The following is a 14375-nucleotide window of genomic DNA, read 5'->3' on the forward strand; positions in this document are numbered from 1 at the left end:
AAAGAGAGATAACATCTAGCATTGTAGGGCAGACCTATGCCCCCACCCCGCCACCACCACCCCACCCCCGCCACCCCACCCCGCCACCACCACCACCAGCCTTACAATACCCAGGCAGAGAGCCTCTCAGAGCAGAGAAGGAAATGGAAAGTTCCTTGTGTTGGTGGTCCGGGCCCAACCCAGCTTGCTGCTCCTGTCCTGGCAAGGCCGGCTGTCATCAGGGTGTGTGTGTGTGTGTGGGGGGGGGGGGGGGCTGAGGACAGGGGATAGGGGCAGGATATCCCCTCCGAAAACAAAACAAGAAACTAACCTGTACCGGTCAAAAATAAGCTGTTATCTATTTTCGGATGCTGCCTTGTCCCTGGTGAGTGGAAAAACACACGGCCAGGCGTTGTGTTAGCCTAGCATTCTTGAGAGGCTGTTTTCTGAGGCGGTTTTGTGGCCCCTTCTGTGTTTTTTTTAGGTGGTTTTGTGGCCCCTTCTGTGTTTTTTAGGCGGTTTTGTGGCCCCTTCTGTGTTTTTTAGGCGGTTTTGTGGCCCCTTCTGTGTAGTTTTGTGGCCTCTTTAGGTGTTTGGTTTTTTTTGGGCTATTTTGTGGCCACCTTAGGTGTAATATTTGAACTCCAGCGGTGGGATAATAAGGCTATCACTGGGAGAGTTCTGAGTTCCGAGTTCCGAGTTCCGAGACCGAAGGTTCTGCCAGCCAGCCAGCAGGCCCCAGACTAGAGACGCTGTAGAATTATGCAGGGAATTCTTTCAAGGCCCTTGTTCCTCACCACCCCCCCCCCCCCCCCCCCCCCCCAAGCCCCCTGTTATTCATGCTCTGATTTATTGCCCTTTTTATGGCAAGGTGCTATTTTTAGATAGAGGGTGTGTGTGCTGCTCCTGCTCCTGATTTCTGTCAGGACGGGGACAAAAAAAGATGACAAAGTGGCGGTGGGTGAAGCCAGCAGACCTCTGTCACTTCTTCTGTGAAGACAGTATGTTCCCAAACGTCACGGTGGGAGAGGCAGGGAGGGAGGGGGAGAGGGAGAGGGAGAGGGAGGGCAGGGGAGGAGAGAGAGAGGGAGAGGGGGAGGAGAGAGGGAGGGGGGAGGGAGGAGAGGGAGAGAGAGAGGGAAGGAGGGCGGGGGAGGAGAGAGAGAGGGAGGGAGGAAAGAGAGAGAGAGCTGGAGGGAGAGAGAGAGAGAGAGAGAGAGGGAGGGAGAGAGAGAGAGAGAGCGAGCCGAAGGGAGAGAGAGAGGGAGGGAGGGAGAGAGAGAGAGCCGAAGGGAGAGAGCCTCGGGGAGATACTGTACTGCATGTTATTAGACTGGAATAGGTAGTCTGTCTGGATTGAACACTTATCAGGCAACAACTTGTCAAGTCAACAGGTTGTTGTAAGGCACTTGTAATTTGACAGGCTCTCTCCTTCTCTCTCTCACACGCACACATTCTCTTGGTCTCTCTCTCTCTCACACACCCACACACACACACACACACACACACACACAGACACTCTTTGTCAGCTTCCTATAACTGGTCTTATATCAGTCTAGGGAGGTTATTTATACGCCTGTACCTCCGTGGTGTTGAGTCGTGCTGGTCTATGATTTGTCTCACACCCATATCCCAGGTGCTCAGGGTTGTTGTCGTAGTTGATGAGGTGCTAATGTGTTCCTGTCTAAAACCCCCCCCCCCCAACCCCCCCAAACCCCCACCCCCCACCCCTCCCCCCCTCCCTTTATGCTCTCCACGGACCTCTCACCACTCAGTGCGTCTGGCAGTCTTTAAAAGAAGGGAGCCTATCTGGATTGATTGTGCAGGTCTGTGGGGGTTTCACTCACTTGGAATGAGTAGAGTGGATGTGATGGATGTGATGCTTCTTTGTGCTCCCGTTCTCACTCATCTTGTGCCAGCCTAGATGCAAATTTACTGACTAGTTTGGCCAAGCCATGGAAATGAGCTTGACACTTGCACACAAGTGCTTCTTGTTTGGGTTGGTTGGTTGGTTGTGTGTGTGTGTGTGTGGGTGTGTGTGTGTGTGTGGGGGCGGGTGTGTGTGTGTGTGTGTGTGTGTGTGTGTGTGTGTGTGTGTGTTTCTAAGGGGGGGTATTATTGTGCCAAAAAAGGTATGTGTTGTTGGATAAGCCATATTCTATAGCCCCCCTTTTCTAAGCTGAGCTGAGCGTCCAGGATATAAACTAGTCGCCGGCCCCCTCTCCTGGCACTGTGTCAGCAGGCAGAGAGACCCTTGCTCCTTTCAGGAGGAGTTGAGTTGAGATGGCACCACAGGGGGTTTCTCTTGACATGAAAGCTCCAACCAACCCCCCCCTCTCTCTCTTTGGTGTAAATGCAACGTAAACAGGAAACAGTGGTCGAGGAGGAAATGCTATCTCCGTCCCGTCCAGATCTCTCTGCCACACCAATGTATGCCATTTAGCTGACGCTTTTATCCAAAGCGACTCACATTGCAGTGAGTGCATACATTTCAGTATATATGGTCCCAGCAGGAATCAAACCCACAACCTAAGCGTTGTTAGCGCCATGCTCTACCAACTGAGCCACAGAGGACCACAGAGGACCCCACTCTGCCCGCCCGCCCGCCTGGGTGATAGTCTCACTCTCACCCATGCTGTGAGTTTCACACAGGCAACCTTGTTGTGACTCCCGCCCCACTGCAGACTTCAGGGTTCCCAGCTACACTGACCTAGATGGGATGAATGATGGTGCTCAGCTTTGCTGCTGCCCACCTTATTATTCAATGAATGCAAGTATGTGGGTCACTTAAATCGCTTTCATTTCTATCTCTCTCTCTCTTTCTCTCTTTCTTTCTATCTCTCTTTCTATCTCCCTCTCTCTCTCTCTCTTTCTCTCTCTCTCTGTCTCTCTCTTTCTATCTCTCTCTCTCTCTCTCTCTCTCTTTCTCTCTCTCTTTCTATCTCTCTCTCAGTCTCTCTCTCTCTTTCTCTCTCTGTCTTTCTCTCTCTTTCTTTCTCTCCCTCCCTCTCCCTCTCTCTCTCTCTCTCTCTCTCTCTTCTAAAGCATCCAATTTACTCTGGAATTAAGCCCGTCAACAACAACCTCGTGCGGTTGATATTCTTGTTGTGACATCACGTCATCACCGGCTAGTTCCAGTGATTTCTCACGAATTATCATCGTTAATCATCGTTAATCACCGTTAATGGTATCTCCCGAAGAATAATAATTAATTACTCCAGCTCTTCCCTCGCGGGGTGGGGAGAGTTAGATCCCCCCCCCCCGCATTTTGCTCCGGGTTTCAAGTTGCGTTGTGCTGCTGATAAGGATGTGCACTCTTAATGAGCCCCGGTGGTGACAATAGCAGGGGGACCAGGCCAGCCCCCTGTGGGACGCCTCTCCCATTTCCTCCCTGATCACAGAGCAGGGCTGGGGCCTCGCCAAGGCCGGGGCATTCAGCACCGCTCGTGAATATTCATGACACCCTGGCGTTGGGTTAGAGAGGGGGGCGCTGGCAGCAGGGTGTCAGTGACACAAACACCAAGGCTAATCATTTTTGAGTCTCGACGCCAAACCGGTTCAGACGAGGCCGTGATCCTCTGTTGACAGAGACACTACAATGGATGGTGTGACACTGGATGGGATGATTGAGAAACAGACACAAATAACCAGCATTTGAACGATGATAGTAATACCCAAGTTGGATCATTTTGCTCTCTTTGCATAAATTGTTCCTTTACCGGCATAACAATTCAGTAATTACTCAACTAATAATAATAACATGCTTGTTACATATGACATTAGTAATGACCTATTAATTTCATAGTAGGCTAATGCAGTTGAGGTATTTTTTTGTTATTACACAAGTACATCAAAGTAATGGCAAGTGTCATTACACATGTATTGGGCTGCCGTAAAGCCAAGCGTTACTGTGGTTTCAGATTGAAATATGATACTTTGTTCAATGTTTCAAGGACCGCTGTACTATATAATTTAAACACCCCAGTATTCCCTCTCTCAGCTGAAGGAGTTGGTGGGCGTACGTGGTGCTGTAGTCACTGACACAGCGCTGTTCATCCTACACAACGTTGTGTTATGATGCTTGATAATGGCAACCCCCTCCACTTGAAATATGATAGTCGTTAATCTAATCTAAATGGCTCACTAATGCTCCTCTCCTGAGTTTTGAATGGCTGGTGTGAAATGTCAAAAGCATAATGTCTTCTCCTGTCAAACTCTCCAGTGTGGCGTCAGCTGTGATTGTGCCACAGAGCTGAAACCTCTCTGGGAGTCTTCACGCTATGGGCCTAGTTTTAAATGTGTGAATGGAATCCTGTCATGGGCTGAGAATAGGCTTCATGAAAAACTTTATTTTTTTTGTTGCAGTCACATTTGGTAACGGTGTCTAGACTGTTTCTGACAGGAAAATTACTCAACGTTTAGGTTTTGTTGACACATAGGTGATTGGGAAACATTGCTTAGTCCTCAAAATCAGGCCTATATGTGATGTTTATAATATCTAATACCCGTTTGAATATACGCAGTAGTACACTTTTTTATTTTCATTGTTATTTTCAACTGTTGATACGGAAAACCACAAGCTGAGGCCTAGATTATTGCGGCATCTGATTGGTCAGGCCTGGAGGATGCTTACGTACACGTTCGACACCCCACTTCCTCCCAGGAAGACAGGCATCAGCCAGTAAGAGAGATACTGAACTCAACCAGTCAACCTGTTACTCAACTACAGATGCAGCGGAACTCGGTGTCTGACGTTTAGGAAATCTTCTACCCAAGGAGTTTGGAGAGCAAGGCTACTGACTGCATCGAGAAATGATCGCCGTTGCCCGTTGAAGCTCTCAAAGCTGTCTCCCGGCCATCAGGTTCAGTGAATTCACTGGCCTGCCTCGTTGTGTGTGTGTGTGTGTGTGTGTGTGTGCGCGTGTGTGTTTGCACACTCAGAGCAGTCGTTTTGGATTCGTTGCACCATGAGTCTGCGGAGAAAGGCACCGGTGAACAGGGAGCATTCGAGCCCGAGATTTTCTCAACAGTCTGGTTTTGGCACGGAGGCCTCTCATCTCTGGCACCACTACAGAATACCTTGGCGGAATCTCCGCTCACAGTCGGCTCCCGAACAGCCATTGGACGGCTACGAGTGGAGGACATCTGCTCGCCTGACACCTCAAACAAGCAAGGTGGAAGACCCTCTAACGCCGGAGGGTAAAGAGCATGCTGGGAAGGTGGAACCCAGCCACCTGAAGGTTCAGAGCAAAGAACATGTCGTGGAACCCAGCCACCTGAGGGTTCTGGGTCAACAGCGCGTTCTGGAACCTAGCCACCTCAGGGTTCTGGGTCAACAGTGCGTTCTGGAACCTAGCCACCTCAGGGTTCTGAGTGTAGAACATGCTCACGTTCTAGAACCGAGCCACTGGAGGGTTCAGAGCAAAGAATGTGTTCTAGAACCGAGACACCGCAGGTTTCTGAGCCTTCCCCGGAGGCTGACTGGCATCACTGCTGTGCCTTCAGAGCAGCAGAGTGGAGAGCAGGCTGCCTGCCAGGCTGGTCAGGAGAGGCCACAGCCGGTGAGCCTGCGGACCGTCGTCCCCTTCCACAGGTCTGTGTCGGAGCCAGGTTCTGGGGCTGCGGCTAGCACCCGCAATGAGAAGAAGACCTCGCTCAGGAAGGTCCGCTCGCGCTCAGACGCTGAGCAAAATGGCCCCTTTGTGCAAGGCCTCTTCTCATCTGTCTCGCGGAGGTTAGGTAGGATTCTCAGCATCAAGGATCAGGAGCCTGACCCTGAGAGCACAATGTCCGGTAGGTCAGGAGAGACTCCACACTCCTCTTAGAATGACATATAACATGGTTTGTAGAAAGAACCGTCCTTTTACCAAATGTTTATTTTGTAAAAAAATCCATTACATTAGGCCACTTTGACTAAATCGTGGCATAAGGAGCTATCAAAAATGAATTGCTGTTGAAAAAACCGAGACACTGCACCACTTACTAGTAACCAATTTACGTTTCTGTAACTAGTATTTACGGCAACACAAGTGTGAACTGTGCATCTTAATGCCGTGCCGTTGGGTGCTGTGGTCCAGGGAGGCGTGTGGTGCTAATGACCAGTGAGAGATCTGCCTTTGGGCAGGAACTGATATTATACTCAAATACTTTAACGCTGAACCAAAGAGCAGGGTCCTTGTGAACATTCTTTGTTGAAGGTTAAGTTATGCTAATTGTATTTTCCAACTGCATATCACATGATGTGATGTAGCCTTATATTTTAAAGTCTCCGGAAATAATGAATCCGTTTTTTCTTGCATTCCTTCCTGACAACCAACACGAGGAGAAATCTCTGGGCTGAAAATTGTTCCCGATCCTTTACCTTGGCATTTCTTCCCTATCTGTACAGGAGCTGTGCATTCTAGTCCTGGTGATTTATCATGCTAGAATGGAAGTGGTTCCTGATGTCTTTCACCTGACAGCACGTGCGTGTGTGTGTGTGTGTGTGTGTCTGTGTGTGTGTGTGTGTGTGTGTGTGTGTGTCTGTGTCTGTGTCTGTGTGTGTGTGTGTGTGTGTGTGTGTGTGTGTGTGTGTGTGTGTGTGTGTGTCTCAGCCATGCATTTAGGCCAAGATCAGAGATGACAATGCAACCAGGGACAGACAAACTCTTTGTTTTATGTTCTAGAATGAGTCATGACAGAACATGGAAGCCAGGTAGCCTAGTTACAGTTATTCCCTCCGATTTACACGGTTGCTTACGTGGGAGGGGGTTAGCAGGGACTTTTCGCATAATTAGTCACTCATTACAGTGGTAGGAAGCTGTAGTAATATTGCTCTCCTTTTTAAGGAACTTGAAGATGTTGGTCTATTTGGAATAAGTGGGGAATTTACATCGTCACAAACAGACATGTTTCCTGTGTATTTGTTGCCTGTGATTTCAGGGTGATCATTTTAACTTGGAAAAGAGAAAGAAAGAGGGGGGACGTATCGCCTGAGGTAACTTATCATTAAATAAAGGCCTAGTTCAAAAAACATTTTCGCACGCCTCCATGCCATAAAAATAAAAGCGGGCCTATATTAAAACAGAAAGCTCACTGTGAGATGAAACCACAGTTCTCTCATTTGATGTTTCACTTCTCTGCGGCGTGCGGTAAACAACTTAGAGGAGTTCCTCATTGTGGATTCTAGCTCTACTTCCCTTGAGGCTAGCCTGCTAGCCTGGTTTCTCACAGAACCAAGCCTGTCGGAGGCTTCTCCAATGAAAGTGGAAGAGAGGGGGGAAAAAAAAGAAAAAAGAAAGAAGCTAAAATGCTAATTGAAAGGATAATGAAGCCATATGCATTCTTGTGCCCCAAAACCAAACGAACGTGTTCGTTGCAGTCCTGCGCTATGCTGCAGAGGCCATCTGTGACCAATGTGACCCTAGATTCGATTGCTTATGGGCATTTTCTGACAAAAAATATTATGCTTCAATGGCTGGCTGTGCTTTGTTGTGGTGTGTAGGAGCAGAGGCAGAAAGCCTCACAAAGGCAGATCCTGCCTTCTGCTTCCCCTGCATACTGACAGGCTGAGCCGAGGGGGGAAACGGCATGGCCCTCCTTTTGTATGCAAATGCACTCTGCAAATAAATGCACATGGCAGGAACAGAAAGAATGTGGCAGCATTAGCACCACCTAAGAGCTCATTAACCTTTCAAAGACGCAGGCCAGTGTGTGTTAGTTAGCGGCCCTGGGAAAGGGGTGTCTGTCTCACTGTGTGAGTCGGGGGGCATCTGGGGCGGTGGGGGGGGGGGGGTTGTGGTGGTGGGTTGTAGGGAGTAGTAGGGAGTAGGGATGTCATGGTCCAGGGTAAAACTTGTTGAATAAGAGGAGATTGCCTGCGTGTCAAGGCTGGGCTGTGGCAGGTACATGAGATGGACGTGTAGGCCGATGTCCTTTATCTCGTTGGTGTCTGTCTGCACACCACTTCACCGGCTGATAACGTACGCTTATCTGGTCGTCGACAAGCGATAAGATATGACATCATCACCACTAACCTTTGACCCCCCGAGGCACCCCCCCCCCCCCCCCCCCCCCCCCCCTCCTCTCTCCGTACACGTAACACACAAGGCTGACACTATTGCAGCAGGACAAAAAAAGTTTTAAAAAAAAGGTACCGCCCAGCCGATGCAAATGTGGAAAAACCTCCGCCGATGACAGCGTATTTAAATATTTAACAATGTCACCGGGTTCTAGAGTGAGCTCAGCCCAGCGGTGGAACAAAGAACATTTGGCCCCTCAGCACCTGCCCCTCCGCAGGCCTGTGTATGATAGGAAGGACATGAAACATCCACAAGACAAATTATTTATCACAGCCGATGTTTAGGCTGCCTGCTGGAAACCCTGGTCTCCGTTGGCGTTTCCGAAGACGAGGGCCTAAAGTGTTTTTAGACCCTAGTATCTGTCCTATGCTTTTAGCCTCTTACTTCAAATGTCTTTTGTCCTCCAAAAATAAGAAACAGCACTCCTTTTCGAGGACATTTTACATGCTTCGTGAACATGTACCCCCGCCCCTCGATTTTGAATGCCAACATTTATGCTTGTTGAATCCCATCAATGTCTGATTTAGCCTAAGTGGAGAGGCACTGCTTTGCCAAGCTAAAAGTAGGCTTAGCATAGCCCCACACATGACCTCATGAAACATGTCCAGGACAACGTATTCACTTTGGGCCGAAATCCTCACTTGGGATCCGCTCACGTAACTCAGATGTTCGGAGCAAATCTCTCTGACCTCGATGCGTGATTAACACCGAAAGTCAACAGAGTTATGCATTGCGGATTTTCAAAGTTTGGATTTCGGCCACATAGCCTAGTTCCGTGCTCTGTGTTGACTTCAAAGTTGCGATTATCTAGAAGAGAACACCCACCAGTGGCTTTTTAAGACCGGGTTGTGCGTCTGTGAGAAGTAGTAGTCCCCGTTGATAAGGACAGTGTTCAGCTTATCAGCGCCAGGCCGTCGGATTTGTGGGGAGAACGGAGGCTGCTGCACTCAATCTTTAAATCACTCATCTTCTCTAAAAGGAAATGATTTAGGTGGTGCCAGTGTGTGTGTGTGTGTGTGTGTGTGTGTGTGTGTGTGGTGTGTGTGTGTGTGTGTGTGGTGTGTGTGTGTGTGTGTGTGTGTGTGGTGTGTGTGTGTGGTGTGTGTGTGTGTGTGTGTGTGTGGTGTGTGTGTGTGTGTGTGTGTGTGTGTGTGTGTGTGTGTGTGTGTGTGGTGTGTGTGTGTGTGTGTGTGTGTGTGTGTGTGTGTGTGTGTGTGTGTGTGTGTGTGTGTGTGTGTGGTGTGTGTGTGTGTGTGTGTGTGTGTGTGTGCCAGTAGACATCGATCCATCTTATAGTGAATTAGTAATCAGAGCTTTATCTTAAAGCTTACGTCCTTACTCTCCTCGGGAAAAGCAGCAGAGCACAGGAAGTGCCTGTGTCCTTCCACCTATCCCCTTCAGGGAGCAGCTGGCAGACCTGGGTCAAACACATCTGTCACATACCAGGGCTCTGTGCTTGATTTAGTGTGCCTGGTACAATGGAACCCAGTGGAACAGTCCCGAAAGGGGAAACCCCGAGCTAAATCAAGAACACCTCAAACACTTTGAAGGACCTGACTTATGTTTTTGACCCAGGCCTTGCTGCTAGTTCAACACATTACTGCAACTACAAATGCTCTGCATTCTGAGGAAAAATATAAATAGAAAAATCAAAATCAAATCCCCCCCCCCCCCCCCCCCGGTCTCGCATCATTTAGAGGCCTACAGCCTGGATGCCACACAATTCGATAAAGACAGAGCGACAATCAGGGCCCAATCAGTTAATTACAGTAATTTCCTCCTTTTGACAGAGGCTCGGCCCTCTCTCTCTGTTTCCCCAGCTGACAATTACAGCGGGCTAATTTGCACAGCTGTTGAATAGCTTCGGCCCTGCGGGATTCTAGTGGAGGCCTCAGTGTTAAGTCAGTTGAGGCCGGTGGAGGTAGAAATCGGAGGACGGGCTCATTGTAATGCATGGAATGGAGTAAGGAAGGGTATCACACACACGTGGTTAAGTTGGCCCCAACACCTGTTGACTCTGTAACAATTGTTTTACGAGTAACAATGTTGCATTTACTGTTTCTTCCACTCGTGAACACAAACTACCCAACCCCTACAGTACCATGTAATTACCATATTATTTGTGAAATGTTGTTACAGTACTAACTACAGCGTTATTACACAGTTATAAGGGTCAACTGTTACACAATCCTGTAATATAGATACTATCAGGAGAGATAGAATACAGGGTGTGTCTGTCGTGTCTGTGTGTGTGTGAGTGTGAGTGTGTGTGTGTGTGTGTGTGTGTGTGTGTGTGTGTGGTAATGCTCAGCTACTGTACATTTCCCCTATGCTGATGTGAGGTGTTTCCCCAGCGTTGGTGTTCTGTGACAGGGCAGTGGTTCATCTGAGTGTTGAGCTCCTCTGACAGAGCAGTGGTTCATCTGAGTGTTGAGCTCCTCTGACAGAGCCCTGTACTGTAGTGTTGAGCTCCTCTGACAGAGCCCTGTACTGAGTGTTGAGCTCCTCTGACAGAGCCCTGTACTGAGTGTTGAGCTCCTCTGACAGAGCCCTGTACTGAGTGTTGAGCTCCTCTGACAGAGCCCTGTACTGAGTGTTGAGCTCCTCTGACAGAGCCCTGTACTGAGTGTTGAGCTCCTCTGACAGAGCCCTGTACTGAGTGTTGAGCTCCTCTGACAGAGCCCTGTACTGAGTGTTGAGCTCCTCTGACAGAGCCCTGTACTGAGTGTTGAGCTCCTCTGACAGAGCCCTGTACTGAGTGTTGAGCTCCTCTGACAGAGCCCTGTACTGTACTGTTGTTACTGTAGTGTAGGTCAGTTTCACTACCACACCCCTCTCTGTTCTGTCTCTATTTATCTTTTACCTCAACCCCCCCTCCCTCCCTCCCTCCCCCCTCCCTCCCCCACTCCCTCTCTCCTGCCTTTCTCTCTCCCTCCCTCCCTCTCTCCCTCCCACTCCCCTTCCCCCACCTGTTGGCTGCCAGTCTATCAGGATCAACAGAGATGATGATGTCACTCTGGGCTCATTGTCATTGGAGGAGCTGCGGCTTGTATTTACCGGTTGCCACGGAGACCAAGCCTATTGCTTTACAGATAGGCACTGTTTAGCTGAGGTTGGCTCACTGTGTGTGTGTGTGTGTGTGTGTGTGTGTGTGTGTGTGTGTGTGTGTCTGTCCTGTGTGTGTGTGTGCGTGCGTGTGTGTGTATGCGTGTGTGTGTGTGTGTGTGTGTGTGTGTGTGTGTGTGTGTGTGTGTGTGTGTGCGTGCGTGCATGTGTGTGTGTGTGTCTGTCCTGTGTGTGTGCGGGTGTGTCTCTGTCCTGTGTGTGTGTGTGTCTCTGTCCTGTGTGTGTGTGTGTGTGTGTCTGTCCTGTGTGTGTGTGTGTATCTGTGGAGGTAAAGACTACTAGCCACTGCCGCAGGTCACATACAAAGCATCCTCTGTTGGCGGAGGGCACGGCTGTGGCGGGCACACCTGGCAGAGGCTGTGGGAATTAAACATGGCGAAACCTATAGAGTGGCCGCCCGGCCACCCGGCCACCCGGCTAACATGGGGTTTATGAGCGTCCCCTCGTGATGGGCTAATCTCGTTCTGCCGTGCGATGATGACGTTGCCCTTGAGATAAAGGACGTGGTTCACTGAGGTGTTGAACAAGTGGTAAATGCCTCCCGACAGTCTGACTACAACACAACAACAGTCTGACTACAACACAACAACAGTCTGACTCTACAACACAACAACAGTCTGACTACAACACAACAACAGTCTGACTCAACAACACAACAACAGTCTGACTCTACAACACAACAACAGTCTGACTACAACACAACAACAGTCTGACTACAACACAACAACAGTCTGACTCTACAACACAACAACAGTCTGACTACAACACAACAACAGTCTGACTACAACACAACAACAGTCTGACTCTACAACACAACAACAGTCTGACTCTACAACACAACAACAGTCTGACTCTACAACACAACAACAGTCTGACTACAACACAACAACATCATGGTGATGGGCCTGCATATCCACTGGGTTGTTCGACTTTCACTAAAACAGATGAGTGTGTGCGTGTGTGTGTGTGTGTGCGTGCGTGCGTGTGAGTGAGTGAGTGAGTGACTCTGCATGAGTGTGTGTGTGTGTGTGTGTGTGTGTGTGTGTGTGTGTGTGTGTGTGTGTGTGTGTGTGTGTGTGTGCGTGTCTGCTTCCCTGTTTTTCCCCAGCAGTCAGCAGACCCAGCAGTCTTTCCCCTCCAGTGGTGCTACTGGTGAGATCAGGAGAAACCCCCCCCAAAAAACGGGACTTTCTTTGATAACCACATTTGCCTTTCAGCGTTTCTCCTGGGAAACATGTGAACAAGTGAATCAGCCTTTGTTCCGAGTCTCAAACGACAAATTGAGGACGATGTTTTTAATGAGGACGTGCTGCGTTACAAATAGGCTTGTGTGTCTGTGTCTCTGTGTGTCTGTGTGTCTGTGTGTCTGTGCGTCTGTGTGTCTGTGTGTGTTTGTCTGTCGGTCTGTCTCTGTCTTTTTGTGCGTTGGCGTGTGTGTGTGTGTGTGTGTGTGTGTGTATGTATGTATGTATGTATGTGTGTGTGTGTGTGTCTGTCCTGTGTGTGTGTGCATGCGTGCGCGCATGAACGTGTGCGCATATACATGTGTATGTGTGCACGTGCCTGTGTGTGTGTGTGTCTGTGCGCGTGCGCCTGTGTGTGTGCGTGCGCGTGTGTTTGGGATGAGGGTCTATATTGGCAGTGATTAGCACCTAGAGCATGCCCCTGAAACCCCAGCCAGGACAGGTGGCGGAGCCTCTCCCTGCTCCCAGGCATTCCAGGCGGGGCTCTGCAGGGTTGGGTTTCTCCCCGGGCCGCTGACCCTGGACCACACCGCCTGGGTCCCCAGATAGGAGCTGCCACACATTCAGGGATGCCGCAAGTGCCATTTGCCCCGGTCTGAGTCACTCACACTCACACATTTCTCTCTCTCTCTCTCTCTTGGATTCTGTCCCGATTGGATTCTCTCTCTGTGTGTGTGTGAGTGTGTGTGTCTCTCTCTCTCTCTCTCTCTCTCTCTCTCTCTCTCTCTCTCTCTCTCTCACTCTCTCTCTCCCTGTCCCTCTCTCTCACCTCTCTGTTTGTTTCTCTCTCTCTCTCTCTCACACACACACACACACACACACACACACTCTTCCTCTCTCCATCTCCCTGTCCCTCTCTCTCCCCTCTCTGTTCATTTCACACACACACACACACCCCTCTCTGTTTCTGTGTCTCTCTTTCTCTCTGTCTCGTTTCTTTTCACACACACACACACACACACACACACACACACACACCCCTCTCTCAATAGTCCATACCGCTGGGCCCCTGTGCTGTGTTCTGCTCAGTGTAGATCTGGAGAACTCTATTTGTGTTCCGTGACCCCCACCGGGTCACAAACTGGCAACTTCAGCTTCCAGCTGGCAGCTCCTCTGTGCTAATTGTTTTCAGGCCCGTATGCCATCTAAACAAGCATAGGGCTGTAGGGGAGGGCTCCACTCCAGGGCGCGCACACACACACACACACACACACACACACACACACACACACACACACACACACACAGACAGACAGAGCGATATACAGAGTGATACACAGCTCATTAATCACTCTGAATAACCCAAAGCAGGCGCACACACACATACACACCACACGCTCTCACACACACACTCACACACACACAGGCACACACAAACACGCTTTCACTACGGCTCATAGTATTTGGCCCAGCGCCTCCTGCCTTGGGCCTCCACCAGCTCTGTGGCAGGAGAGAACAGCACAATACCAACAACACTAACAATACCACAGAAGATGCCAGCGCACTGGCAGGCTTAACGCCACGCTGGCATTACACACATTCAACGGCCAACCGGGGGACCCTCACACAGACAGGCCAACCGGGGGACCCTCACACAGACAGGCCAACCGGGGGACCCTCACACAGACAGGCAGAGGGTCGTCAGGGTCCGGCCTACCTGCCGAACCCTACACTGAGGGCTGGGCTCTGCGTGTGTGTGTGTGTGTGTGTGTGTGTGTGTGTGTGTGTGTGTGTGTGTGTGTGTGTGTGTGTGTGTGTGAGTGTGCGTGTGTGTGTGTGTGAGCTGTCTTGTGACGGATTCCACAGTTGAAGTTCTGAGAAAACCTGAGAAAACCCGTCTCTCCATCTGACTCTCATCAGTTTGACCAGTCCATGATGGTGGTGATGATGGTGGTGGTGGTGATTGTGGTGGTGGTGATGGTGGTTCTGTTGATGATGGTGGTGGTTCTGTTGATGATGGTGGTGG

General features: G+C 49.9%; 1 protein-coding gene across 3 annotated transcripts in view; it reads left to right on the forward strand.

Moving 5' to 3' along the window:
• The window catches only part of rasal2 (RAS protein activator like 2), a 70923-nt gene that overhangs the window by 11175 nt on the left and 45373 nt on the right, over positions 1-14375 (forward strand). The window contains exon 1 of one of the 3 annotated variants that reach the window (XM_083690340.1): positions 5655-5772. The exons of the other annotated variants lie outside the window; for them this stretch is intronic. Within the exon in view, the coding sequence (XP_083546466.1) occupies positions 5766-5772 (7 nt within the window). The 5' untranslated portion in view covers positions 5655-5765. Of the gene's footprint in view, positions 1-5654; positions 5773-14375 lie in introns of those variants that run through there. 3 annotated transcript variants of the gene reach the window in all.

This window comes from Argentina silus, assembly GCF_951799395.1.
Source record: "Argentina silus genome assembly, chromosome: 18".
NCBI classification, from domain to species: Eukaryota; Metazoa; Chordata; class Actinopteri; order Argentiniformes; family Argentinidae; genus Argentina; species Argentina silus.